Source organism: Sminthopsis crassicaudata, chromosome 5 (assembly GCF_048593235.1).
Source record: "Sminthopsis crassicaudata isolate SCR6 chromosome 5, ASM4859323v1, whole genome shotgun sequence".
NCBI lineage: Eukaryota > Metazoa > Chordata > Mammalia > Dasyuromorphia > Dasyuridae > Sminthopsis > Sminthopsis crassicaudata.
The window spans coordinates 288696656-288722055 of NC_133621.1; the positions used below are offsets into that span (position 1 = coordinate 288696656).

Below are 25400 nucleotides of genomic sequence, written 5' to 3' on the forward strand. Positions count from 1 at the left end.
GTAAATACTATTATCATACTGAAAAATACATAAAAAATGCAACCAGAATGAAATTATCTGATGAAATAGTGGTTTAAGAGGACAGATTATATAAGAATTTAATCTATACTTGGGTAAATACTATTGTCATTCAGAAGAATATGTAAAAAATGCAATATGCATATGGGATGTCATTTAGAACTTATATTCTGTTGATGATTTTTATTTGTATTTGTTTTCAAAGACATTACTTTTTTTTAAAAAAATGCATTTTAAGCCATGGGGATGCTTAAGGATTTATGGGCTGCAGATTTCCTTGGCAAACCTTGCCAAATCATGGTTATTCTTTGTCAGTCCATTCAATGTAGCCTCTGTGACTACAATGCCCTGAGCACTGTTTGGGGAAACAAAAAATACAGGAGTAAGTATGAGTATTTTTGTTTACCCTTGGGACATAGCATAAGGGTTACCACCTTTATGCTATTAAAGCTCCCGGAAACTAGAGTGTGTTTTGAGTTTCCATTGACCCCTTCCCACCAATAGGATGACCATGACTAGAACATCTCGCTTGATCCTAAAGCATCCTCTCTTGCTCTTATTGCAGCAAATTCTCCAGTTCATGAGTTTTCTTACGTTTCTCTAAGGGGGGGGGGTCTAATCTAGGAGATAGGATGTGATCTTGGAGTCCCAAAGAACCAAGTTCAAATCCTGCTTTTGACATTTAGTACTTGTGTGATCCTGAGCACTTAATCTAAGTCTAGTCTGAGTTTCCTTCTCAGAAAAATGGGGATATGGGGGGATTGGGAAGATGAGAGTGAGACCTTTAAACTACCTTGTAGCTCTAGATCTTTGTGCCTATGCCTGGGTTAATTTTAATCTTATTTGCCCATGAAAAAAGTTCCCTTTTGAAGTCTATTTCTGAAATTCAAAGAACAAATGCTGAAGAAATTTTTATTATGAAATTGAACTTTTTAAAATAAAAAACTAACATAACGATCTTCAGAAAGTCAAATGAGTAAATATGGCAGATAATTGTATATGTGCCTTTAAAAATGTTTTTAGAACTTCTTTTTAAGCTTTTCTTTTTTCTGTCTAATAGTTTTGTCTTTTATTATATAGCATAATTCATATTCACTGTAAATATTTAACAGGAATTATTTTTTTCTGAATAGGTGACTTTCAAACCAAATATAAAGACATGTTACCTGTTAACAGGTTTTACATCTGTGATAGTCATTCCAATCTTTTTCCTGCTGCTTTCTTGACTCAATCAAATTTCAGATTCAAACCAAACAACCAATAATTAAAAATACTGCATCTGGCATTTCAACGGATATCATTTCAGCTGTCAATTTCAATAGATGTCCAGCATTATTATTTCTTAATGCAATGACAGTGTCTATATGGAAATTTGCAAGGCACCTTCTAAAAAATAATTCCTCTATACCATGTTTTGAAAGTAGGTAAAATCTGCTAGCCATATAAAATTATAATATCATAAAAGTGGTAAGAAAAATGTTATCTTGGGGGTATTAAACATGGGAAACTCTTAATGTTTTGCCATTTGAATTTTAAATAAGCATTTTGTTGTTAGGAAATCATGTATTAATCAGTGAATTCATGAGAATGTCATGTGAACTTTGATAGCTTGGAAAACATTGTTGGTTCTGAAGGCAATAGCTGTTTGAAACAGAGTTAAACTGTTTAAAATGAAAAAAAAGGTAAGAATGTCGATTGAGAATAAATAAAAACCAGTCCCACTATTCTAATTCTGCAGTGATATATCAAGGATTAATTACCCCAGGACAACCAGTCTTCTTGGCGGGGCAACAACAGGTTTAAAAAATTCATATCCCACTGGATATTACTTTCCATTCCATTCCTATTTTACATGAAAATGCATTTTGCATGTAAAGCTTGCCTTTCCTTCTGCTTTTTGACTATCCTCATAAGTACTCATGGCATACAATGGCTATGCCATGAGTGAGGAAGGCCAAATTATTTAAGAACAGTAAAGTAACAGAGGAGAGAAGTGATCAGGTAGAAAGTCAGTTACAATTATGAAGCATCTTATTTTAAACAAGACCACGATAAGCTTGGGAACCAGCCAAATAGCATCTTCAAAGACCTTTTGTCCAGAGATGTCAAACATGTGGCCCACAACACTTTCAAGTATAGCTGGACCAGATTAAAATATAATTGAGAAAAATTTAACAAAATAAATAAAAAATAACAAGAAAACATAAATGTTATCACATTTTCAAATCCCATGAGGGAATAAGAGCTCCTACTTTTTGAGTTTGACACCACTGCTTTAAGATAAATTTGTGAATTAGCTCCATATCAAGCTAGATTCATTTTACACATAAGATATATTTTCAAACCATAGCATAAGCAAGAACAAGTTTTAATTTTGGATATAATATACATGAAGCAGAATAGCTGAAGGAAAAGAATCTTAGGGATGTCACATCATCTGACTGAGCATCATACAGTCTCCTCACTTAGAAGATACAGAGATGGACTATATGACCTCTAAAAGACCTTCAATGTATTTACATATATGTGCACACATACTCATATATGTGTATATATAGGTAAAAACACATTTTTGTGTTTAATTCTTCCCATTCTGAAAACCTCTACTAAGATTTGGTCTGAGAGGTCGGTGAGGAAAAGATTGGTCACCCTTAGACATAGAGGTCATAAGAAATTTTCTTTGTGTATCCCCATCACTTAACACAATGCCTGGCATATAGTTGGTGCTTAATAAATGTTTCCTGAGTGACTATGAACATTCAGAAATAATATTTATAAACCTCCAAAATAGCAGGAAATTGAAATTATCTTTTAAAATATATTTTCTGGATTAGAATCAATAAAAGCAACTAGCTAGTATAGTAGATCAAGTTCTGGACTTGGAATCAGTAAGATCTGAGTTCAAATCCTACACAGTAAAACCTGAGTTCAAATCCTACCCATTAACTCTGACTCTGGGCAAATTTCTTCATCTGTTAAGTGACTCTTTAGACTCAGGGATCTTTTCCATTTCCAAGTCTATGATCCCATAATCAACCACATAAAGGCAAAAATCAAATTGTCCTTGTTGTCAAGGAATTACACTCCTTCCAATCACAATGCTCAACACACTCCCCTCTGCTCCTCTAGATTGGATTTATGCTAAGGGCTTCGGTTCCTTTGAATCTTCCCATTTAAAATGTGAGACTTCATCTAACGAATTCAAGGAATATAATTGTCCAGTAGGGCCCAGCAGGCTAACTTAGGTTTACTTAATAATTTTGCCTTTTGGAGTTTCAGCATATATATATGTATCATCGTGCTATGTCTGTGTTTTTCTTTTGTTGAAAAACGCCATATATATATGTTGTCGTTTCTTTTTAAGCTTATGGTTTGGAAGCTATTCCCATAAACATCCATCGCACAATCTGGTTGGCTCTACCATCCGCTAAGGCCGAAGACCGGGAGTCGATTTCTCTTGGTCCTGCCTATTAATAAAGCTTTCACATATTAATGAGCCCTTTGAAGTGGTACTGGATCCTGCCTTTTATTTTCCATTCGCTTCTATTTTCTACATCTTTTACATGACTAAGGATTCATTAAATCATCTCCTCATCTACTATAACTGTGAAAATAATTTTATTCAACAAGTCATCCCCCTTGGAATCGGCCCTTTATTAATGCTATAACTTCTCTCTCTCTCTCTCTTCCTTAGTTGTAGCGCAGTAAGGATTTTTGAATGTAGATTGTCGTCTCAGGTAAGCTTTCATACGGTTTCGGCCTATGAAGCTTATGACTGTCATAAGCCATACGGAGCCTGTGGAGTATGGCGTGATTTTCATTATGTAACCTAATGAAAATAGTATGTCCTTAATCACTAACGGAGTAGTTTAAATGGGAATTTCAGAAACTTTGGAATTAACCCCTAGGACTCACCCATCACCATAACCCAGCCTTCTAAGAAACTGTTTAAGTCTTGAGATGGAGCATGGGCCTTGAATGGAGCTGGATCCCCTGGGGCAGCATCCCACCCCTAACTGCATCAAGGAATGGACCCAGAAACAAAGGGCAACACCTCCTCTGAGACGTGATTGGATTTTTTTTCATTTTAAGAAAAGAATGGTTTTCTGAGACTTGCATCGGGGAGGTTTTCAAAGAATGTCAAACAGCATGCTGCTTTTGTCTGAATTGCACTTTTGTTAGAGATTTGGGTAGGTTGTTCCAAAAGGTTCCTTCGGAAAAGATTTAATTAAAATTTTTTAAAAAGTGGAAACTAAGGTAAGTAGAAGGGATCCACAGAATTTTATATAGGGAATAAGAGTCCCTCTTTTTGAATTTGACACTGCTGCTTTAAGATAAATTTGTAAATTAGCTCCATAAACTGCATGATGAGGTTTGAATGTATGAGCAGTATTAAATACCCAAATTTTAGAAAGAAGGTTTGGGACCATCTGGCCTTAACTTTAACCTTTAAGGATGTAAGAAACCCTTTCCATGAATCTAACAAGCATTACCAGGCTCTTCAAACATTTCCATGTGACTGAGATGAGCATGGAGATTTATGTCCTTACATAAATATATCTAAGATACTTGGTACCCTGCATGAAGGGGTGTTTTATATATAAAGCTACTTATACTTTACACATGATATATATTTTCAAATCATAGCATAAGCAAGAACACTTTTAATATTGAATTTTGTATCCAAAGCAGAGTGAAGCAGAGTAGCTGACTGTTCACACCAAGTACAAGAGCAGCCCTGTTGTTTTTCAATGGGATATTGATCGTCTTCCCCAAAAAAAAGATGTTCTGGTTAGCTTATAATAGCTTGTAATAGATAATAAGATATTCTGGTTAGTTTATAATAGCATATAATAATGTCCCATTATTCCTTCCCCTAGTCTTCAGAATCCTATCCATTTATAATAGATAATAAGATATTCTGGTTAGCTTACAATAGGTTATAATAATGTCCTATTATTCCTTCCCCTTATTTTCTGGGTTAGAATTTATCCACATATAATAGATTATAAAATATTATGGTAGCTTATAATAAATAATAAGATATTCTGATTAGCTTACAATAGGTTATAATAATGTCCTATTATTCCTTCCCCTTATTTTCTGGGTTAGAATTTATCCACATATAATAGATTATAAAATATTATGGTAGCTTATAATAAATAATAAGATATTCTGATTAGCTTACAATAGGTTATAATAATGTCCTATTATTCCTTCCCCTTATTTTCTGGGTTAGAATTTATCCACATATAATAGATTATAAAATATTATGGTAGCTTATAATAAATAATAAGATATTCTGATTAGCTTACAATAGCTTATATAATGTCCCTTTATTCCTTCCCCTCCTTTTATGGGGTCAGAATCCTATCCACTTATAATAGATAATAAAATATTCTGGTTAACTTATAATACCATATAATAATGTCCCATTATTCCTTCCCCTTATTTTCTGGGTCAGAATTCTATCCACTTATAATAGATTATAAAATATTCTGGTTAGCTTATAATATTTAATAAGATTCTGGTTAGTTTACAATAGCTTATATAATGTCCCTTTATTCCTTCCCCTCCTTTTATGGGGTCAGAATTCTATCCACTTATAATAGATAATAAAATATTCTGGTTAACTTACAATAGCTTATAATAATGTCCCATTATTCCTTCCCCTCGTTTTCTGGGACCACTTAACTAGAAGAGTGAAGGTTAAGCTGGTAGAGGCAGTATGCTATTTGAATGACTAGAAAGAGTCAGGGGGACCCAAGGATACATCTGATCTCTGTCACTCACCATTTGATCTTGGGCAAGTCACTGCCTCTAGGTTGCTATAACTAGAACCAGGAGTGCCTTACAATGATGAAATCACAGGTGAAGCCCTCCATCCTTCACTTTCTCCACTTAATTACCCCCCCCCCAAAAAAAAAAGAAAGAAAAGCAAAAATAGGTCTTGCTTCTCACCCACAGCCCAGGTGAATTCACTCCTCTGTTTGGCTTGTCCACTCACATCACATCTGTGCTAAAGGGAGAGTCAGTATTTTGAAATCAACACCAAATTTGAACATATTGGGCGTCCAGAGTGCTGAAACTTGCCTCTTCCTCCCAAATGCCGGCTGTTTCCTTCCCTTCCTTAAATGCACTTAAGTCAGAAGATTCCTCAGCAGAGCCTGAAAGGCTCTTTGTCCGTCCTTCTCCCAGGAGCTAGCCCCCCAATCAATAAAGTAGACCCGTCTCTCTCAGATATTCTGACCTCTTTCCTTTTCTCCTCCTTTTTTAGGTGGCCTTTCCTTCTGCAGGCTTCTTTTGCAAGGTGTGCCTCCAAACATAATTGATTCATATTTGCGAGACTTGGAATCGAGCAATCCTGAGGGAAACTGAGGCTGCCCAGTGCTTCCCTGCTACTGTAGTGAAAACTGGTTGCCAGTGGGAAAACATTTTTTGGTTATTGTTCTTCCAATAGCAACCCAAGTGTGGTCATTTTTTTCCTCCTTCTATTGAAAATAAAAATATTCACGTGGATTGCTTAGAGTGGGCATTCTTGGAAAGACCCAGATTGGAAATCAGGCATTTGGTAATGTTCAGCCTTGCTTTGTGTTTGATGATCATTGTATCTTATTTTAAAAAAAAGAAAGAAAAGAAAAAGAAAAAGAAAGTGATCAGAGTAAGCATGCACTGTGATTTGTGTTTGTCAAGACTGCAGAGTGCCATAAGTGTATAGTGATTCAGAGACAATGCAGGAGAAGGTGAAACGTGTCTATCCCCTATGGAAAATGGGTTTTTCTCAGCTCCCAGTATCATTATCTGCTGCCCATTATCTGTGTCTTCCTGCATTAGCCAGTTTTCAATTTGAATTCACAAAAGTATTCTATTTCCCAAGACCTCACCTTGAAAATCAATTCATTCTCAACAAAAGGCAAAATGTGTTCAGTTAATTGTATAATAATAATTTTAAAAACAAAACGTTTATGTTGGAGAGAAAAAAAAACCTGCTCGCATCTTGTTGTGTACGTGGTTTTTTTTTATTGTTGTTGTTTTGTTTGTATTGGGGTGGGGGTGGCAACTGGGTTGTTGGGGAGAAGAATAAATTAATTTCAGATTAAACAGCTTAAAAACAACAGATCAGTCCCTCCTCTGATACCTAGTCCCCCACCCTGAAGGGGTAGTTACAGGCTGAGTTATATATAGGTCACACTGATTCTCAGGGTCACGTTTGAGAAAGCCTTAAAGAGAGATTTTGTTAAAAATTGAGCAGCCCACAAATAATTTGGCTTTCACCTTGGCTTTCCATGGAGTAGTGGTTGATAAAGGTGGGAGTCAGCTCTGCATGTTTGGTCGAGGTATGAAAGGAAGTTTTCCAGGGAAAGATGAGAGAATGTAGTTCTTGCTCCTTTTTTTTTTTTTTTAAGAGCTATACATCCATAACTACTCAGTAGCCCCAAAGCATTGTTAACTAATATTTTATAGATACAATGAAGAGTCACAAAAATTTAAGCTATTCTTTCTCAGCATATGGGATCTGGCGAATAATGGTGATGTAATTATTCATTAATGATGCTCATCTTTATAGAATGTGTTAAGGTTTGTAAAATTCTTTGTATACATTATCTCATTTGATCTTTCTAAAAATTCTCTGTGGTAAATGCTTCAGGTATCATTATCCCACTTTACAGGTAAGGAAACTGAGGCTTAGGAATTAAGCAGCTAGGTGATGCAATTGAATAGGGTGGGAGACTTGGAATTGAAAAGATCTGAGTTCCAATCCAGCTTCAGTCATTTATTAGTTGGGTGGTCCTGCATAAATCACTTAATTAATTAATATTTTTAAAATATTAATTTAAAAAATTAAATAATTTAATTTATAGTACATATTATAATAAATAAATGGATAGATAGCTAAATAAATAAACAAAATAAAAATAATTTCACCCTTAGTTTTCTCATCTGTAAAGTAGGGATTTTACTAACACATATCTGACAGGGTGGTTGTGAGGACCAAAAGAAATAATATATAAATTATTTTGCAAAACTTAGACCACTCCAGGGCTTGTTCAAAGTCACACAGCTTCTAAGTTTCAAAAGCAATACCTGAATTCAGGTGCAGTTGCTGTCCATCATGCCCTGTTGCTTCTATGAGCACAGATGATTGGGACTGGAGTGACAAGGACAGGAAGAAGGGAGTAATATGGTGGGAAGTCCAAGGAATAGCAGTTTTTGGAGAGAAGTTAACAAAATTATACCTCGCTATCCTATCTGTCCCTTTGGCTGCCAAATTTGTAGACAGACCAGTCTACGTTCACCGCCCTTTGTAATAGGGTTTCCTGTTGCCCCCATTGCCAATATCCTATCGAAACAGCCCTAAATCCATTGATGACTTCCATATTACTAAGCCCAATGGCTTCTTTCCTGTTCTCATTCTGCTGGACCTCTTTGTACCATTCGACGCAATGGAACTTATACTCTCTGTCTTGTCTGCTGGTTTCTCTCAACATCTCATCTTTTCATCTCCCACAGAAGATGGATTATTGAATTGCCTCTTCTTTAACTTGAATCATTATAATTTAATTGGAGATGCATGCACACATCCACCCACAGATGTACTGCTACTGGGCCCCTACTCTAAATTTCTTCAATTTTATAGTCATATTGTAAAATAAAAATTAAATTGCATAGCCTCAGGATTAATTTGACATTGACCATCCCATTTTTTCCAATGCATTCATTTATAATAAATGAAACACTATATTGATTGTAATTCACAACCTCAGCACCTCTTACCTAGACTGTTATAATTATCTCCCAAATATCTAACGACCTCTAGTCTAGGGCTTCTTAAATTTTTTCCAATCGCAACCTCTTTTCACATGAGGAATTTTTATGCAGTCCCAGCTACATAAAATAAGTATACAAATAAAATATTTACTGAGAGTGAATCATAAAGAAACTTATTTTAAAACAATTCTTTGGTACACACATAATTTTACCATTTATTAAAGATGAAAACAAGTTTGCATATAAATGAGATGGATGTGCTTATTTACTGTCACAAGAACTAAAGGATTAATCTTGGAGGAATATTTGATACCTTTTACTGTTGCCAAATTTTTCTCAGTCCCCCACAGTCAGTTATACAACCCCACATGGGGTTGTGACCCACAGTTTGAGAAGCTTTGTTCTTGTCAATCCTTTCTCCACTTCATAACTCACCAAAATAATCTACAAAATGTCCCTGTATTCCATTCCTCAAAAAATTCAGTGGCTCTCAATTGTCTATAGAATAGGATACAACCTCCTTGGTTTAGCCATTAAGATTCTATGGAATATCTCCAATCTAACTTTCCAGCCATATTTCACGTTATTCCCCTCCATGCATTCTATATTTCAGCCAAACCAGGCGGTTAGCTGCTAACTGATCTTATTCTGCCCTCTCTCACTTTGATAAACTCCCTATAGCCCATCTCCTTTCCCACCTTGATGCATCCACACAGCCCATCCCTGGAGTTTAGAATACTTCTCATCTCCACCAGTTGAAACATTTTCTCCTCAAACCTCAGTTTAGGGTCCCATCATTAATCCCACCCTAATCTTAAGCTAAAAATTCTTTTCTCCCCAAATTTTTCTAGAATACTTTGTTTTGGAATTATCACCTTTGAGCTTAACACAGGAGTTCCGGGAATGTTTACCCCAAGCTTCCCCCCAGGGGAACGGAAAATGGGCAGATGGGAACATTTGATCCAGTGACCATGAAAGCAGCTGAAGCAGGCTCTGTGGAGCGATTAGCACTTGGTTGGACATCAAAGAGACCAAGGTCATCCACTGCATCCCAGGCCATCACCAGTTGTCTTGAGTTTTGTCCTGACAGGAATTTGATCATTCTGGCAGAGAGTAGGACAGATGACTTTGGCGCAATTCTGTCTCAGCTAAATCTAAGTCCTCACTTTATGATGTTATTGGTCCTCTTCAAAAATAAAATTTACAGCAATAACACATTTGCATCCTAATGGAGCTAGGATATTCCTACACACTTGGAATATTATTACACCTCTGTAACAGGAACAGGGGTGAATTGGGGTGGATGGGAAGTCAAGTGGTAAAACATAGATGGGGCAGAAGGCACCTCTCTATCCCCACTGAAGATCCAGGAGAAAGGGACACCAGGACCGTGAGTTCCAGCTCACTACCAGGGCTGGCCACTTCTCAGAGCTAAAGTCAGAAGTCAGAGACCCTCGCTAAGACTGAAAAATTATCACCCTTTTAGGCACCAGCTTACAGTGAGTTCGACATTTATGGGAGTTTGGGTGTGGAGGGTGGGGGTAATGGCCATTCCTATGAAAAAGGAGAATGAACATACGTGAGCACTGTCATAATAGTATTTTCCTGCTGGAGGGAAAACTCAGATGAAACACTGGCCAGAAGCGCCAGGTCCAGATCAACCCCGGAGGCGATTCCCGAATCTTAGTTTCATGAGACTTCCAGGGTTTGGAAGAGTGGCGGGCTGGAAACTGGTTTATTATGTTTTGTGTTCTCTGATTATGATGTACCATTTATTTATATACTAAGAATAATTATATATCTAAGTATATTCATCTGCTTTTGCATAAAGCTCACATCATTCTGCCAAAGTTACATGACTGACACTTACTGAAGTAAAGACAATATAAAAGAAAGAAATGGACTTAACCAGTGGTTGGGGCTCAGATCTCATTTTGATTAGGTAGATAGTAATAACAGCAAGCTTACATAGTGCTGGAAGGTTTACTAAGTGCTTCTCATATTTGACTTGATTATTTATGGTCAACAACTACCCTGTAAGGTAGGTGATATTTATAGTCTCTATTTTACAAATAAGGAAACTGAGGCAGAGAAAGGTTAAGTGACTTACCCATGCCTAGAGCCATACAGCTAGTAAGGGTCAATGGCAGGATTTGAAATCAGGTCTTCCTGACTCCAAATCCAGCCTTAACCCGTTGTGAGAGAGGCAGACTAGAAGCTGTCCCCCAAAAGCACAGAACTAGCTTTAGCACTTTCTCTTTATTGAAGTGTGCTTGACAACAGAGGCTTCTATAGAACTCCTAAATGTCCCGTGCTAGCAATATTACTTTAGTAATTAAACAATACAAATCAAAAAAATCTCAGTGTGTCAAAAAGAATCACTCTGGTTCCCTGACACACACTTCTGTCTGTCCAGATGTGGTACAGCTGGCGTGACCCAAGTGTGGAGAAGTCTGTCTTATAAAGTCGTGCTTTAAAAAAGCTATGATGTATGTTCTGTTACTTTGTTCTGAATAACTTGGCCCTTTTTTCTTTCTATATAGAGATGCTTTTAGTCCTCCTATTGGTCCCTCCAGCCTACAGAGTTTTGTTTTGGAAAAAGTCAGCCTGTTTTTAAGTCACATAAAATAATATCTAGGACGTGTGTGTGTGTGTGTGTAAGAGAGAGAGAGAGAGAGAGAGAGAGAGAGAGAGAGAGAGAGAGAGAGAGAGAGAGAGAGAGAGAGAGAGAGAGAGAGAGAGAGAGACTCCCAAAACATTTTTTCCAGGAGAAATAAACTCTTAATTTGTAAATATAAAACACAATTATTTACATTATTTCTTCTTTGGAAATTAAATATTCACTTATTTTCTTGGACATGCTTATTTAACACTTTTAAAAGCTTAAGTCATGTCCAAGGACAAGTAAATGACGCTATTAGTTTAAAAACAATGAGGGTTTCATGTTCTGACAGAATTTAATTAGGATAGATTTAAAACAGTGAGAAAGCATGACTAACTAGAGCCTACAGAACTATTCTCAATATGAAGAACACCTGAGTTAAAGTTCTATCATCTCTGACATTGTATAACTTTCTACAAGTCACTTAACTCTTTTTTTTTTTAATTAAAGCTTGTTATTTTCAAAATATATACATGGATAATTTTCAACATTCATCCTTACAAAATCTTAAATTCTAAATTTTTCCTTCTCTTCTTCCTATCCCTTCTCCTAGATGGCAAGTAATCCAATAAATGTTAAACATGCAATTCTTCTATACATATTTATACAATTATCTTGCTGCACAAGAAAAATCAGATCAAAAAGGGGAAAAAATGAAAAAGAAAACAAAATGCAAGCAATAACAAAAAGAGTGAAAATAATATGTTGAAGTCACTTAACTCTTTCTGCTCCAGAAAATTTTCTAAGCTTAAAACTGTCGGGTCCCAGGTATTAACAGAGGGAGTTTCTTATTGTGAATTCCCTGGAATATGGCTTCTTAAACTGTGGGTGGGGACCGCACGTGTTTGCAATTCTGTGTAACAAAGATGGTCTTGGTTCACTTCCAGGAAGGTATAGTCCAATACCCATAGTAGAAAGCTGGAACACTAGTAGGGGAAGTGAAAAAGAGCACTTCTTCAAGAAAGAGGGAATTGAGAAGTATACAGAAAATGGAATATTGCTTTTAAATAGCACAAAAATATATACATATGTTTTCCAAGGGTTGACTTTCTCTCTATCCCCAAAGCAATGGCAACTTCCCAGAGAAGATTTTATGCTCAGGACAGTCAGTAAAGCTCATCTATGTTGAACATCAGTCCTGCTATTTGCCTCTCACTCTTGAGGCTCAAACTGTATTTACAAATAGTCCTCCAGGTTGATTTGAGAATCTGCTAAAGAATCCACGGAAAATCTCTTGCAGCTACTCTGGAGGCAGCATGGAAATTCAGGTCATTCCTTAAGAAAGGTATATTGAGACTTAGGAATATATGGAACCGCTTCTTGGTTCCTCTTAACCCCATCCCAAAATGGAATTTCTCCCCTCTAAACTATATCACTTACTGGTTCTGTGACCTTGGGCCACTCATTTAGCTTTTCTGTGCCCAGTTTGCTCATCTATAAAATAAAGAGGTAAGGGTTAATGGCCTCAAAGGTCCCTTACGACTCTCAACATTTGGTCTTTTGAATAATATCATTTCATAAACTGGTTTTCTTTTTAGTCAATTCATTAAGGGAACTTAAGGGAAATTAGAATAATTAATTTTTGTATAGTACTCTAATCTTTCTGGAGAGCAAATCGAGATCTGCAATGTCAAAGAATTACTTTTCAACCTATTCTCAGAACTCTCAAAATTATAAATAAAAAAGGAAAACAATTTTTATTATTTTTTATTAAAGCTTTATAATTTCTAAAACATATGCATGGATAATTTTTCAGCATTAACCCTTGCAAAACCTTATGTTCCAATTTCCTCCCCTTTCCCCCACCCCTTCCCTAGATGGTAAGTAATCAAATCTATGTTAAACATGGCAAAAATATGTTAAATCCAGTATATGCATACAATTATCTTGTTGCACAAGAAAAATCATATCAAAAAGGAAAAACAAATGAGAAAAAATAAAATGCAAGCAAACAATAAAAAGAGTGAAAATGCTATGTTCTAGTCCACATTCAGTTCCCACAGTCCTCTCTCTGGTTGAGATAGCTCTCTCCATCACAACATCATTAGAATCGGCTTGGATCATCTCGTTGTTGAAAAAAGCCACTTCCATCAGAATCGATCATCATATAATTTTGTGAAAACAATTTTTTTAAAAAAGGACCAAGCTGTACAAAAATATTTATAGCTGTTCTGTGTAATAGGTAGAAAATTGAATGGTACAGATAGTTCAACAATTGAAGAAAAACTCCATAAATGACCATATATTAATAGAATTCAATTGTCATTTTAAAAAAAAGGACACACATACACACACAATCCTGGAGAAAATGATTAAAGTAAAATCAGCAAAACCAGAACTCTATGCACATTGGCTACAATATTGCAAAAAAGAAGGAAAAGGAAAGAAGAAAGGAAGAAAGAAATAAATTTAAGTTTTTAGGAGGAAAAGATCATTTTTATCATTGTATTCTTTTTATTTAGTATTTAGTATTTTCCCCAATTACATTCAAAATTTTTAAAAAAGTTTACATTTATTTTTAAAATTTTTGACTTCTAGGTTCTCTCCCTCAACCTCACCCACAATTAAGAAACCACATGTGAAGTTATGCAAAACATTTTCATAAAAGTCAAGTTGTGAAAGAAAACATAGATCTTGCACCCTAATGGAAATAAAAACCCTTCAGAAAAATTTAAGTTAAAAAAGAGAGAGAGACAAAGAAAAAATACTTCAATCTATATTCAGACACAATCAATTCCTTTTCTGGGTGTGGATAGGATTTTTCATCATAAGTCCTTCAGATAGTCATGGATGATTGTACTCCTGCCAACAGCAAAGTCATTTACACATGGTCATCCCACAACATTGCTATTTGTATACAATACATTTCACTTTGCTTGAGTTCATAGAGGACCTTCCCAAGTTTTTTTTTTTCCTGATAGCATCCTGCTCATCATTTCCCATAGAATAATAATATTCCATCACAAATACATACTACAGTTGATTGAGCCATTCCCCAATCGATGGATCTCCTCTCAATTTCCAATTTTTTTGCCACGAGATGAGAGCTGCTCTGAATATCTTTTGTACATGTAGGTCATAGAAAAGATCATTTCTAGCAGAATGAGGGATCAGGTACAACAGTCTGAGATAATGTAGGAAAGATAAAGTGGGAATGTTCATCAATTGGGGAAATGTCTAAAGAGATTATTGTGTAAACGTAATGGAATATTGTTACTCCATAAGAACTAATGTATATGATAGATTCAAAAATATTATATGACGTATTAATTGATGCACTGTAATATAAAAGAATCAGAATAATTTATACAAGAGAAACAACTTTGAGAGGGCTCAGAATTCTAACTGAAGCATCGATCCATCTTTACAAGATTTCACAAATATCCTTCCTACTTCTTGGTAGAGACAATAGAGTAGAGATGTAGAATCAAAGAAATTCTGACACAGAAAATGTGTTCATTTGTTTAGCTATATTATACACAATTGTTACAAGGGAGGTCTTACACTTTGGTACTTGGAAAGGAGGATAAAGAATAATAAATGACAAAAAAGGAGCATCAAAAAAAAAATCTCCAAACTTTTATTTTTTTATTTACAAAACACATGCATTTTTCAACATTGACCCTTGCAAAATCTTCTGTCCCAACTTTTCCCCTCCTTCTCCCCATCTCCTCCCCTAGATGGCAGGTAGACCACTACATGTTAAATATGTTAAAGTATATGTTAAATCCAATATATGTATACTTATTTATACAGTTATCTTGCTGCACAAGAAAAATCAGATCTAGAAAGAAAGAAAAAAACCTGAGAAGGAAAACAAAAATGCAAGCAAACAATAACGGAAAGAGTAGAAATTCTATGTTGTTATCCACACTCATTTCCCACAGTCTTCTCCCTGGGTAGAGATGGCTCTCTTCATTACTGAACAATTGGAACTGGTTCAACAATCATCTCATTGTTGAAGAGAGCCACATCCATCAGAATTGATCATCTTATAATCTTGTTGTTGCCATGTATAATGATCTCCTGGTCCTGCTCATTTCACTCAGCATCAGTTCATATAAGTCTCTCCAGGCCTTTCTGAAATCATCCTGCTGGTCATTTCTTACAGAACAATAATATTCTATAATATTCCTATACCCACAATTTATTCAGCCATTCTCCAATTGATGGACATTCACTCAGTTTCCAGTTTCTGGCTACTACAAAGAGGGCTGCCACAAACATTTTTGCACATATGGGTCCCTTTCCCTCCTTTAAGATCTCTTTGGGATACAGACCCAGTATAAACACTGCTGGGTCAAAGGCTATGCACAGTTTGCTAATTTTTTGAGCATAGTTCCAGATTGCTCTCCAGAATGGACCCCAAACATTTTTAACCCTACAAGGGATACATATTCTCTGACCCAATGATGCTATTAGCCTAAAGAGCTCAAAGAGAAGGCGCTCTATATCCCCCCAAAGAAGTCAAAAAGAGAGGGAAAGGATCCATATTTACAAAAATAGTATTGTCTTTAAAAAAATGACAAATATGACAGATTCAGAAAAACAAAGGAAGACATATGATTTGATAAAGAGAGAAATGTGCCAAAATGAGGGAATGATTCCCATAGTGACCACAAATATTATAGGAAGGAAAAAACTTTAAAAGACCTTATCATTCTGATCAAAGCCATGACCAGAAGTGATTTGAAGAGGCTGTTGTGATGAGATACGCCTCCTACCTCCTGACGGAGAAGTGAGGGACCAGAGATACAGAAGGAAATGAGCATCCTCAAACACAGGGCAATGTGAGAGTGGGATCAGATGTATTTGTTATGAGAGATGGCTTCTGAGGAGAGGGCAGGGAGAGGTTAGAGAGTGATCCCTCATACACATACATCTACAAGCTTGCACACCTATGTCCCACGTGTACATACATACATAATACTATACATATAGGATACATGTACACATACATGTATGTGTACACATATTATTATTGTGGTATAACACATTTACATATATATAAATATACATGGGCTATATATATATATATATATATACACACGCCCTGTGTATATCAATATGGCATATGTATATATGTGTTATGAATGTGACAAAATATACATGCACATATATGCAATACACTTACACTTACATGCACATGCACTTACAACACACAAACATTTCTCAATCATTAAGGGTTTATTAATATCTACTATGCACCAGGGAATGTGCTAATCTATAAATACAAAGAATCAAACTATCTCAACTCACAAGAAAGATATTCAGAAGGTGAAGACAGATATAGAGATATACACAGCATTAATATGTGACTGAATAAAATATCTACAATGTAATTAAATACAAGATCATTTGGGAGAGAGAGAACTAGAAACTGGAGGGATCAGGAAAATCTTTTATGGAGATCAGAGTTTCTTGAACTTTTTTCACTCCTAATCCCTTTTTGCCAGAGAAATTTTTATGCAATCTTGGGGATATAGTGGTATACAAATCAAATATTTATTGATAATAAATCATAACTTCATGACCCCCACATTCAGTTTTGGTGTTGTGACTCACAGAAGATTTAAGAAGCTAGGATATAGAGGATGGTGTTTAATCTATCTAAAAGGAGGAGAGGGATTCTGGTATTGAAGGAAAGAGAGAGTGCACTTCAAACACAGGGCTCAGCTAATGCAAGGACACAGAGATGGGGGATGGAGTACAGAGGAACAAGTATTACACCTGACCCATGCCCTGACCCACTTCTACTTGGTTAATTCCGGGAGACTGGATTTCATTACTATGAATATTTAAGTTATCTTGACTTTTGTCTTGCCATTCTAGTTCAATGGCTTCGGAAGAAGGGCTGACAGCGTTGTGCAACTCTGCCTTACTTCAGTCCAATTTATCCACATGTCAGGAAATCCAGTTTGTCTCAATTGCAGATAGCAGCAAGGGGAGTAACACCCAAAGAAACTGTTATGTTAGGGCCAAATTTTATGGGATTTTAAAAGTTGAACAGAGGACTTAATGCAGTATTTTAACCAAGAAGTTATAGGAAAACACTGGATTTGGTTGAACTATTCAGATATGCATTTAAAGATTACTTTGACAGCAATGTGTGGGAGGAATTAAAGTAGTGAGACTTGGCAGAAGTATTGTTGCCTAAGTTCATGATAGAAAAAAACAAAAACAAAAAAACCCCACAAACATGTATTTTTTTAAATGCACAGAAAAAAAAAAAAAAAAAAAAAAAAAAACACAGGCAGGAAGGGACTAGAGCACTTTTATTAATTACCTGGAGATAGAGACTCAAGGTATGATTTCAATGGTTCAGGGAGCTCCCATATAAGGAAACTCAAGAAATATAGGTCAGCAGCTTATGGTTTAAGAGAGGTACCTAGAGCATGATTTGTGTAGGTGATTTACCCAGAATCACACAAGCAGTAGATAAGACTTGCAAAGGTCATAAGATTATAGATTTAGAGATGGAAGGTCATCGAGTCAAACCCTCTATTCATCTTGGGAAGACAAAGAGATAATTAGTGGAAGAGATCTATGTACTAGTTACTGGATTGATAAGAGTTGAAGTTGACAATCCATTTTCTAAAAAGTAGCTGCTCAATTTCTTCCTCAAATACAGATAAAAAGTAAATTTGCCATTCCCTTGGTTTGGAGATTTTGTTCTGATTTTCACTGCTTTCCAACCCACCTCCCGGGTTCTTTCCCTTTGGATGAGAAAGAACAACAACAAATCCATGATCTGCTTGAGGATCTTCAATCTGGTAAAATGCTTGATTTGGGGAGAGATCCCTAGATCTGGGCTTGAGTCATCCTTGGGAAATTTATTTGATGAAAATATGCATTTTTTAAAATTCATACTACCAATGGAGAATATTAAAGCTTAATTACAAGTATTAGGTTCAAATCCAACCTCTGATACTTAACTGTATGAGCTTGGACAAATCCTTAGTTTCCCCATTTGACAGAATTGCACTAGATGACCTCAAAGGTCCCTTCCTTATCTATTAATGATATTATCCTATTATGGTTATTGTCCTTATACTTGAAGAGAACCAAAATGACATCTTTATGTGAGTCAAATTACAGCATGTGGCTGATCAGACCAATACAAGCTCGAAGTGCTCGGCCACAGGTCAGACACAAATAGTCCCTATCAACATTTGGGGAGCTTCTCTAACTTTGCAAATCTCAAGTTTCTTTGGGGCTAATTCATTTCTGTTTGCTCCTAGAGCCCAGTGCCTTTTTTGATGAGGGCACACCATGCTGGGTGGTCCTGTGCCAGTGTCTCCCACGTCTTATGATCAATTCTAAAGTTCTTGAGAGACCTTGAGAGCATCCTCGCATCGCTTTTTCTGACCACTTTGTGAGCGCTTGCCATGTGTGAGTTCTCCATAAAATAATTTTTTGGGGGCAAGTGTACATTTGACATTTGTGGCCAGCCCAACGGAGTTGTGCTCTCTGTAGTAGAGTTGGGATGCTTGGGCAGTTTAGTCCCAGAAAGGACTTCAATGTCTGGTACCTTATCCTGTCACGTGATTGTCAGAATCTTCCTAAGACAATTTAAATGGAAGCGATTCAATTTCTTGGCAGATACTGTCCAGGTTTCACAGGCATACGATAATTAGATCAGCACAACAGCTCTATAGATCTTCAGTTGGGGGGGGGGGTCAGTCTAATAACTCTCCCCTCCTACATTTTCCTTTGGAGCCCCCCAAACACTGAGCTAACTCTGGCAACGTGTGTGTCGATCAATGTGGACATCCCTGGAGAATAGACTGCCGAGGTAAGAAAACTTATCCATAGCATTCAAAACTTCACCATTTACTGTAACTGATGGTTCCACATGTGGATGCTGTAGAACTGGCTGATGGAGGACTAGGTTTTCTTAGTGTTAATTGTCAGGCCAAAATCAGCACAATCGACTCATACTTTGGAAGCAGAGAACTGATCCATCCTTTGTTGCATTTCAGCTTCAGAGGCTGCATTGAAAGCACAACCATCTCTAACAACCCTCCCTCCCCTCTTGAGTATATGGTATTAAATAATGTTGGTTTATACAATTTATTTTTTACTGTTTGACCTCAGGCAAGTCTCTGAACCTCTCAGGTTTCCCCACTATACAATGAGGAAGTTGGACTAGATGCCCTCTGCATTCTAAATTTATGATATCTCTCTGAAAGCTCTTTGAGACACAGGTCTAAAATCCAGGTTTTTACCAGTCACGTTGTTTACCTTTCTTGAAGAATAATTCACACTGATAAAATTTAAACTATTCCATCAAATGCTGAGGGGATTGTGGGAAAACAAGTGCTTTAATGCACTGAGAGTTGAGAAAGCTATGGGCTGGTCCATTCCAAACTGGAGAGCAATTTGGAGCTATGTCCAAAGAGCTATTAAAATGTGCATAGCCCTGGCTGTTATAGTGGAGAGCATCAGCCCTGAAGTCAGGAGGACCTGAGTTCAAATTTGACCTCAGACACTTAACATTTCCTGGTTGTGTGACCTGGCAAAGTCATTTAACCCCAATTGCCTCAGCCAAAAAAAAAAAAAAAAAAAAAAAAAGTGCATAGCCCTTGACCCAGCAATACCATGATTAAATCTATCCCTTCAAAATATCAACGTAGATAAGGACCCATATGTACAAAAATATTTATAGCAGCTCATTTGTGGTGGCAGAGTATTAGAAACTGAGGGAGCATTCATTATCTGGGGATGACTGAATAAGTAATGGTAGATAAATGGAACGAAACACTCTTAAGAAGTGATGAAAAGGAACGCTTCCTTCTTTTTTTCCTTCCTTCCTTGCTGTTTTTTTTTTTTTTTTGGACACTAATGCAAGAAGCTGTTTTGCATAACCACACATTTTTGTAATGGGTTTTGTTTTTCTTGCCTTCCCAGTGGATGGGGGAAGGGGAAGAAGAGAGTTCAGAAAATACAATTTTTTTTAATACGCAATCAATAGATTCTAGACTGAAAACTCTTATTTTTTTTTCAGCCTCCCAAGAAGGCTTTGGTGATTTGTTTGCTTAATGTGTTACTGTTGTGCCCGATTCAACTCTATGAGAAAGTGGAACATTTTTGGACTGCCTGGAGAAGAGCATCTTGAAAGTGGGTGAGAAGTCACACAGGAACCACTCCAGTAAATAGACCTCAGAACTGGGCTCCCAATCCCCAGAGTCCTGCCACTGTCACAAAGGAGTGCCTTTCAGAAGCTTCCCATGGAAGAAATCATGAAATAAAGTGCATGTGCTATGTGACCCAAAGGAGCTTCACTTTCCCCAAAGGTGTGGGGAGGGCTGCTGGGGACAGTGGCTGCCTTTCATCACAGGCTGAGGCCGGGGTTATCTCTGTGATCGGTGGCATCCAGAAATGGAGAGCATGCAATAGAGAATTGCCTCCTTTGCAGTTTCTGATCTTGCTCTCCCTGAAAAACTCACTACCGATCAATTCCCATGGGGTGGAGAGCTGGATCAGTATCAGGCAGCTTGTGTAACAGAGAATGTTTGTGACAGAATCCTCCTGCTCAGCAGTTACATTGTGAGGTGCAGAGCCCTGGGGCTTACTGGGGCAGGCTGCCCCTGTCATGTGGGGATCGAGACAGAGAGACGTGGACAAGATCGTAATCCGGATACTCGCACACGTTTTGATAGGAGAAGGGAGACAGACAGAGACAGAGACAGAGACACACAGAGAGAGAGAGAGAGAGAGAGAGACAGAGAGTCAGAGACAGAGAGACACACAGAAAGAGACAGAGTCAGACAGAGATAAGAGTCAGAGAGAGACAGAGACACAGAGAAAAAGACAAAGACAGAGATAGACAGTCAGAGATAGACAAAGACAGAGAGAGATAAGAGTCAGAGAGACAGAGAGACAGTCAGAGACAGAGAGACAGAGACACACATAGAGAGAGAGACACACATAGAGAGAGACAGAAAGACAGTCAGAGATAGACAAAGACAGAGAGAGATAAGAGTCAGAGAGACAGAGAGAGAGACAGTCAGAGACAGAGAGAGATAAGAGTCAGAGAGACAGAGAGACAGTCAGAGACAGAGAGACAGAGACACATAGAGAGAGAGACAGAGAGAAAGACAGTCAGAGATAGACAAAGACAGAGATAGATAAGAGTCAGAGAGACAGAGAGAGAGACAGTCAGAGACAGAGAGAGATAAGAGTCAGAGAGACAGAGAGACAGTCAGAGACAGAGACACATAGAGAGAGAGACAGAGAGAGAGACAGTCAGAGACAGAGAGAGATAAGAGTCAGAGAGACAGAGAGACAGTCAAAGACAGAGACAGAGAGACACATAGAGAGAGACAGAGAAAAAGACAGTCAGAGATAGAGACACAGAAAGTCAGAGACAGTCAGAGAGACAGAGACAGAAACACAGAGATAATCACAGAGACAGAGACACAGTCAGAGACAGAGAGGCAGAGAGGCAGAAGCAGAGACAGAGAGAGACAGTCAGAGTCAGAGACAAAGATAGGAAGAGACAGAGACAATCAGAGACAGAGAGAGACAAGAGTCAGAGACAGAGACAGAGAGATAGACAGAAACCCAGAGATAGACACAGAGACACAGAGACAAAGACAGAGAAAGAGAAGGAGAGTCAAAGAGAGACAGAAGCAGAGACAAAGAGTCAGAGCCAGCGCCAGAGATAAATCTTAGAAATCCCCCCCTCATTTTACAAAGGAGAAAGGCCCTGAGAACTAGGCTCTGCTGTGAGACGTCAGGCTTCTGGTTTTCAGCGTCCTTCCCCATGAGGATTTCCTATGGGATGAGGGTTCCCATGGAGGCCTTTGTTAAGAGCGCCCCTTTTTCTTTCTGAGAGGGGCAGTCCCGGGTCGTCCTGGCGAGGGCGGCCGTCCGTCACAAGGATGACGCCCACATGTGAGCTCGTGTGAACGATGTGAGCTCGTGTGAACGATAGCCTTGAATCAGCGCTCTGCTCCTACCTATGAATCACGGGACACCTCCCTCAGCTGCATGTGTGCTTTTCTGCAAAAGGAGAACCAGGGCTCCTTCCTGGCCGGCCTCTCGCGGCTGAATAACCCCTCACACAAAGTCAAACAGTCCTTCAATAATACTCGTTGGGCCCCCGCTGCCAGCCTGGCATCGTGTCAGGTGCCCGGGAGGGGCCCGAGCTCCGCCACCAGCACTGGGTGGGCAGGAATTAGAAGCATCTGTGTCCGGCCTCCAGATCGCCCCTGGGGGGGGGCGGGGAGTGGGCTAGATATCAGCTCTGTGGAAGGAAAGGGTCTTCTTTTTCGAGTGAGGAAAGGGCAGCCCTAGTGTCTAAGACCATCATAAAGGTCCTCTCTAATCCAACCCTCTCATTTCACAGATGAGAAAACTGAGGCCCAGAGAAGAGGCGGCCCGACCGAGGGAGCTCCAGCTGGCCGGTCTCCTGTGGCAAAAACGAAATGCCTGGAGGAGCCCCTCGGCGCTGGCTTCCGATTGTGTGGCTTTGCCGGGCCCCTCCCGGCCCTTTCCCCCTTTGTAAAACCAGGAGCCTGGGCTGGGTGGTCTGAGCCTCAGTTTCCCCAGCTGTAAAATAAAGAGCCTGGCTTAGGTGGTCTCTAGGGTCCCTTCCACCGTTAGAGCTATAATCCTTTGTAATACAGGACAAGTTAAGTCATTACACGCGGCACGTGACTTTTCTGGGCCTCAGTTTCCATTCTGTCGCATCCTCCACCAGGCCCACGGAGCAAGTCCACTCGGGATGTCTCCCAGGGGCGGGGCCTCGGCTCGGGTACCCCAGCCTCGGACGCTCCCGGGGGAGAGGAAGACGCATGCGCGCGCGTGTGTCTTCCCCGGGGTGGCGTGCCAGGCGCATGTGCGCATGTGCGCGCCGAGCCCCCGCGTGAGAGAATCGAGGCCCCGCCCCCAGGGCTCCGCCCCGCGGACCCCGCCCCTCCGTCGGTGTCCGCCTCTGGCAGTCCCTTCCTCCGTCCGTCCGGAGCTCGCTCGGAGGCGGCGGAGGCTGCGGCGGCCATGGCGGCCTTAGGGGCGGGCGGCGGGCACGGCGGCCCCGGCCCGAGCGGCTACCAGACGCCGGCCGCCTGCGGCTTGGGCGCGTGGGTGCTGTGGGCGCTGTGGGACCCGCTGAGCCCCGCGCAGCTGCGGCGGCTGGAGGAGCACCGCTACTCGTCGGCCGGCTCGTCGCTGCTGGAGCCCGTGCTGCAGCCCTTCTGGAACTGGCTGGTGGCGCGCGTCCCGCTCTGGGTGGCGCCCAACGCCATCACCGTGACCGGGCTGCTCCTGAACCTGTTTAGCACGCTGCTGCTCATCTTCTACTGCCCCACGGCCACGGAGGAGGTGAGGCGGCCCGCGCCCCCCGCCGAGCGCCCCCCAGCGGTGAGGGGGCACACCTGTGCTGATCCCCCCCGCCGAGCGCGCGCCCTCCAGTGAGGGAACTTCCACACCTGTGCTGACCCCCCCCCCCCCCGCCGAGCGCGCGCCCCCCCTCCCGGGAATGAGAGGGTACGCCTGTGCTGACCCCCCCCCCCCGCCGAGCGCGCGCTCTCCAGTGAGGGAACTTCCACACCTGTGCTGACCCCCGCCGAGCGCCCCCCGGAGGTGAGGGGGGCACACCTGTGCTGACCGCCCCCCCCCCCCCGAGCGCGCGCGCCGAGGGTGAGGAGGACACACCTGTGCTGACCCCCCCCCCCCCCGCCGAGCGCGCGCCCCCCCCCTCCTGGGAATGAGAGGGTACACCTGTGCTGACCCCCGGGAGTGACACCCCGCTGAGCGCGCCACAGGGAAGGGGACGCCCTCTGACCCCCTGCCGAGAGTCCCGAGGGTTCTCCGGGACTGACTCCAGCCGAGCGGCCCGGGGAAGCAGAAGCGGAGCGCCTCGGTCAGGGGTGGGAGGGAACGCCCCTGTGCTGACCCTCCCCCCACCTCTTCTCGATCACGGAGAAGTGAGGGCCCCTTCCCCTGTAGACACACCTCCTTCTTAGAGACCATCTCTTCCCAACCTTCCCTTTGCCCTCGCCCATCAGAGCCCCCTGGAGCCAGTGCCATCCCCCTTACCAACTGTAAGGGTCATCACTTCCTCTCTGTAGGGGCCTCAAAAGACCCTTGGGAGACCCTCCCAGGAGGCTTCCTAACTTCCCCCGGGCATCCCCTGGCTCTCTCCCCACCTTTTTACAGATGAGGAAACGGAGGCACACAGGGTCACACCTGGACCACGGCCTCCTCAGCTGGGGAAGGGCGGAGCCATTCTCCCTAGTCTCCAGCAGCTGCCACCTCTGACTTCGAGTGCTCCCTTTCCGTCTTAGCTGAAAACCGTGTGTTGGCCAAGACCTGAGCGATGGCCTTTGACCGCTTTCAGAATCAAGTCTGCTGCTCTTCCTTCTAGAAAGTCTTGCATTTCCTGTTACTTCTTATCAAAGATATCTTTTTAAGTAGAACTTCCCTGAAACACCCAGCCCGGCCTTGTGCCTTAAAAAAAAAATCGAGGCAGAAGGCCTGAGGTTCTGCTGCCCTGACCCTGTTTACTTGGGCCGCTGTTATGTACTGGAAGCATCTCCTCTTGGCTTATCTGAGAGACAAGGCGAGACTTTCATCCCTTTGTTGTCTTTTTAAAGCTCCAAGGTTCCTCTAAGTGTTGCTGATTAGGTAGTAAAAATGCCATTTATTATTCGAAAAGACTTTTCAGAATATCCTGTTGCACTAGACAGCGGTCCTCAGACTTTTTAAATAGGGGCCAGTTCCCTGTCCCTCCGACTGTAGTGAAAAAGAGCTCACACTCTGTCTCACCCCTCAGCCCATTTCCCATAACCAGGGGTGCCCATAAACGTCGTCGGCCGAGAACCCCTGCACTAAAGAAGGAGCCGGAAATGTCTCAGTGCCCACACTTGGGATGTCACCTCGTGAAATTTACTCTGGCGGCCCGGCTTCTGCAGAGACTTGGCAGCTTCCCAGTAGAGACGACAGG

The 25400-nt window shown here is 40.3% G+C and overlaps 2 protein-coding genes across 14 annotated transcripts in view; both read left to right on the forward strand.

Annotated features, from left to right (window-relative positions):
- Nucleotides 1–6537, forward strand: part of MYBPC1 (myosin binding protein C1) — a 107197-nt gene extending 100660 nt beyond the window's left edge. For 5 of the 13 annotated variants that reach the window (XM_074271382.1, XM_074271384.1, XM_074271385.1 and 2 more), the window contains 2 exons: nt 3713–3755; nt 6296–6537. In XM_074271382.1, the coding sequence (XP_074127483.1) occupies nt 3713–3726 (14 nt within the window). In that variant the 3' untranslated portion in view covers nt 3727–3755; nt 6296–6537. Of the gene's footprint in view, nt 1–1756; nt 1816–3712; nt 3756–6295 lie in introns of all 13 variants that reach the window. The other 8 variants (XM_074271377.1, XM_074271379.1, XM_074271380.1 and 5 more) reach the window with 2 other exon arrangements.
- Nucleotides 6538–23364: 16827 nt separating this feature from the next.
- Nucleotides 23365–25400, forward strand: part of CHPT1 (choline phosphotransferase 1) — a 34687-nt gene continuing 32651 nt past the window's right edge. The window contains exon 1 of the mRNA XM_074271392.1: nt 23365–23776. Coding sequence (XP_074127493.1) covers nt 23453–23776 — 324 coding nt within the window. The 5' untranslated portion in view covers nt 23365–23452. The remainder of the gene's footprint in view (nt 23777–25400) is intronic.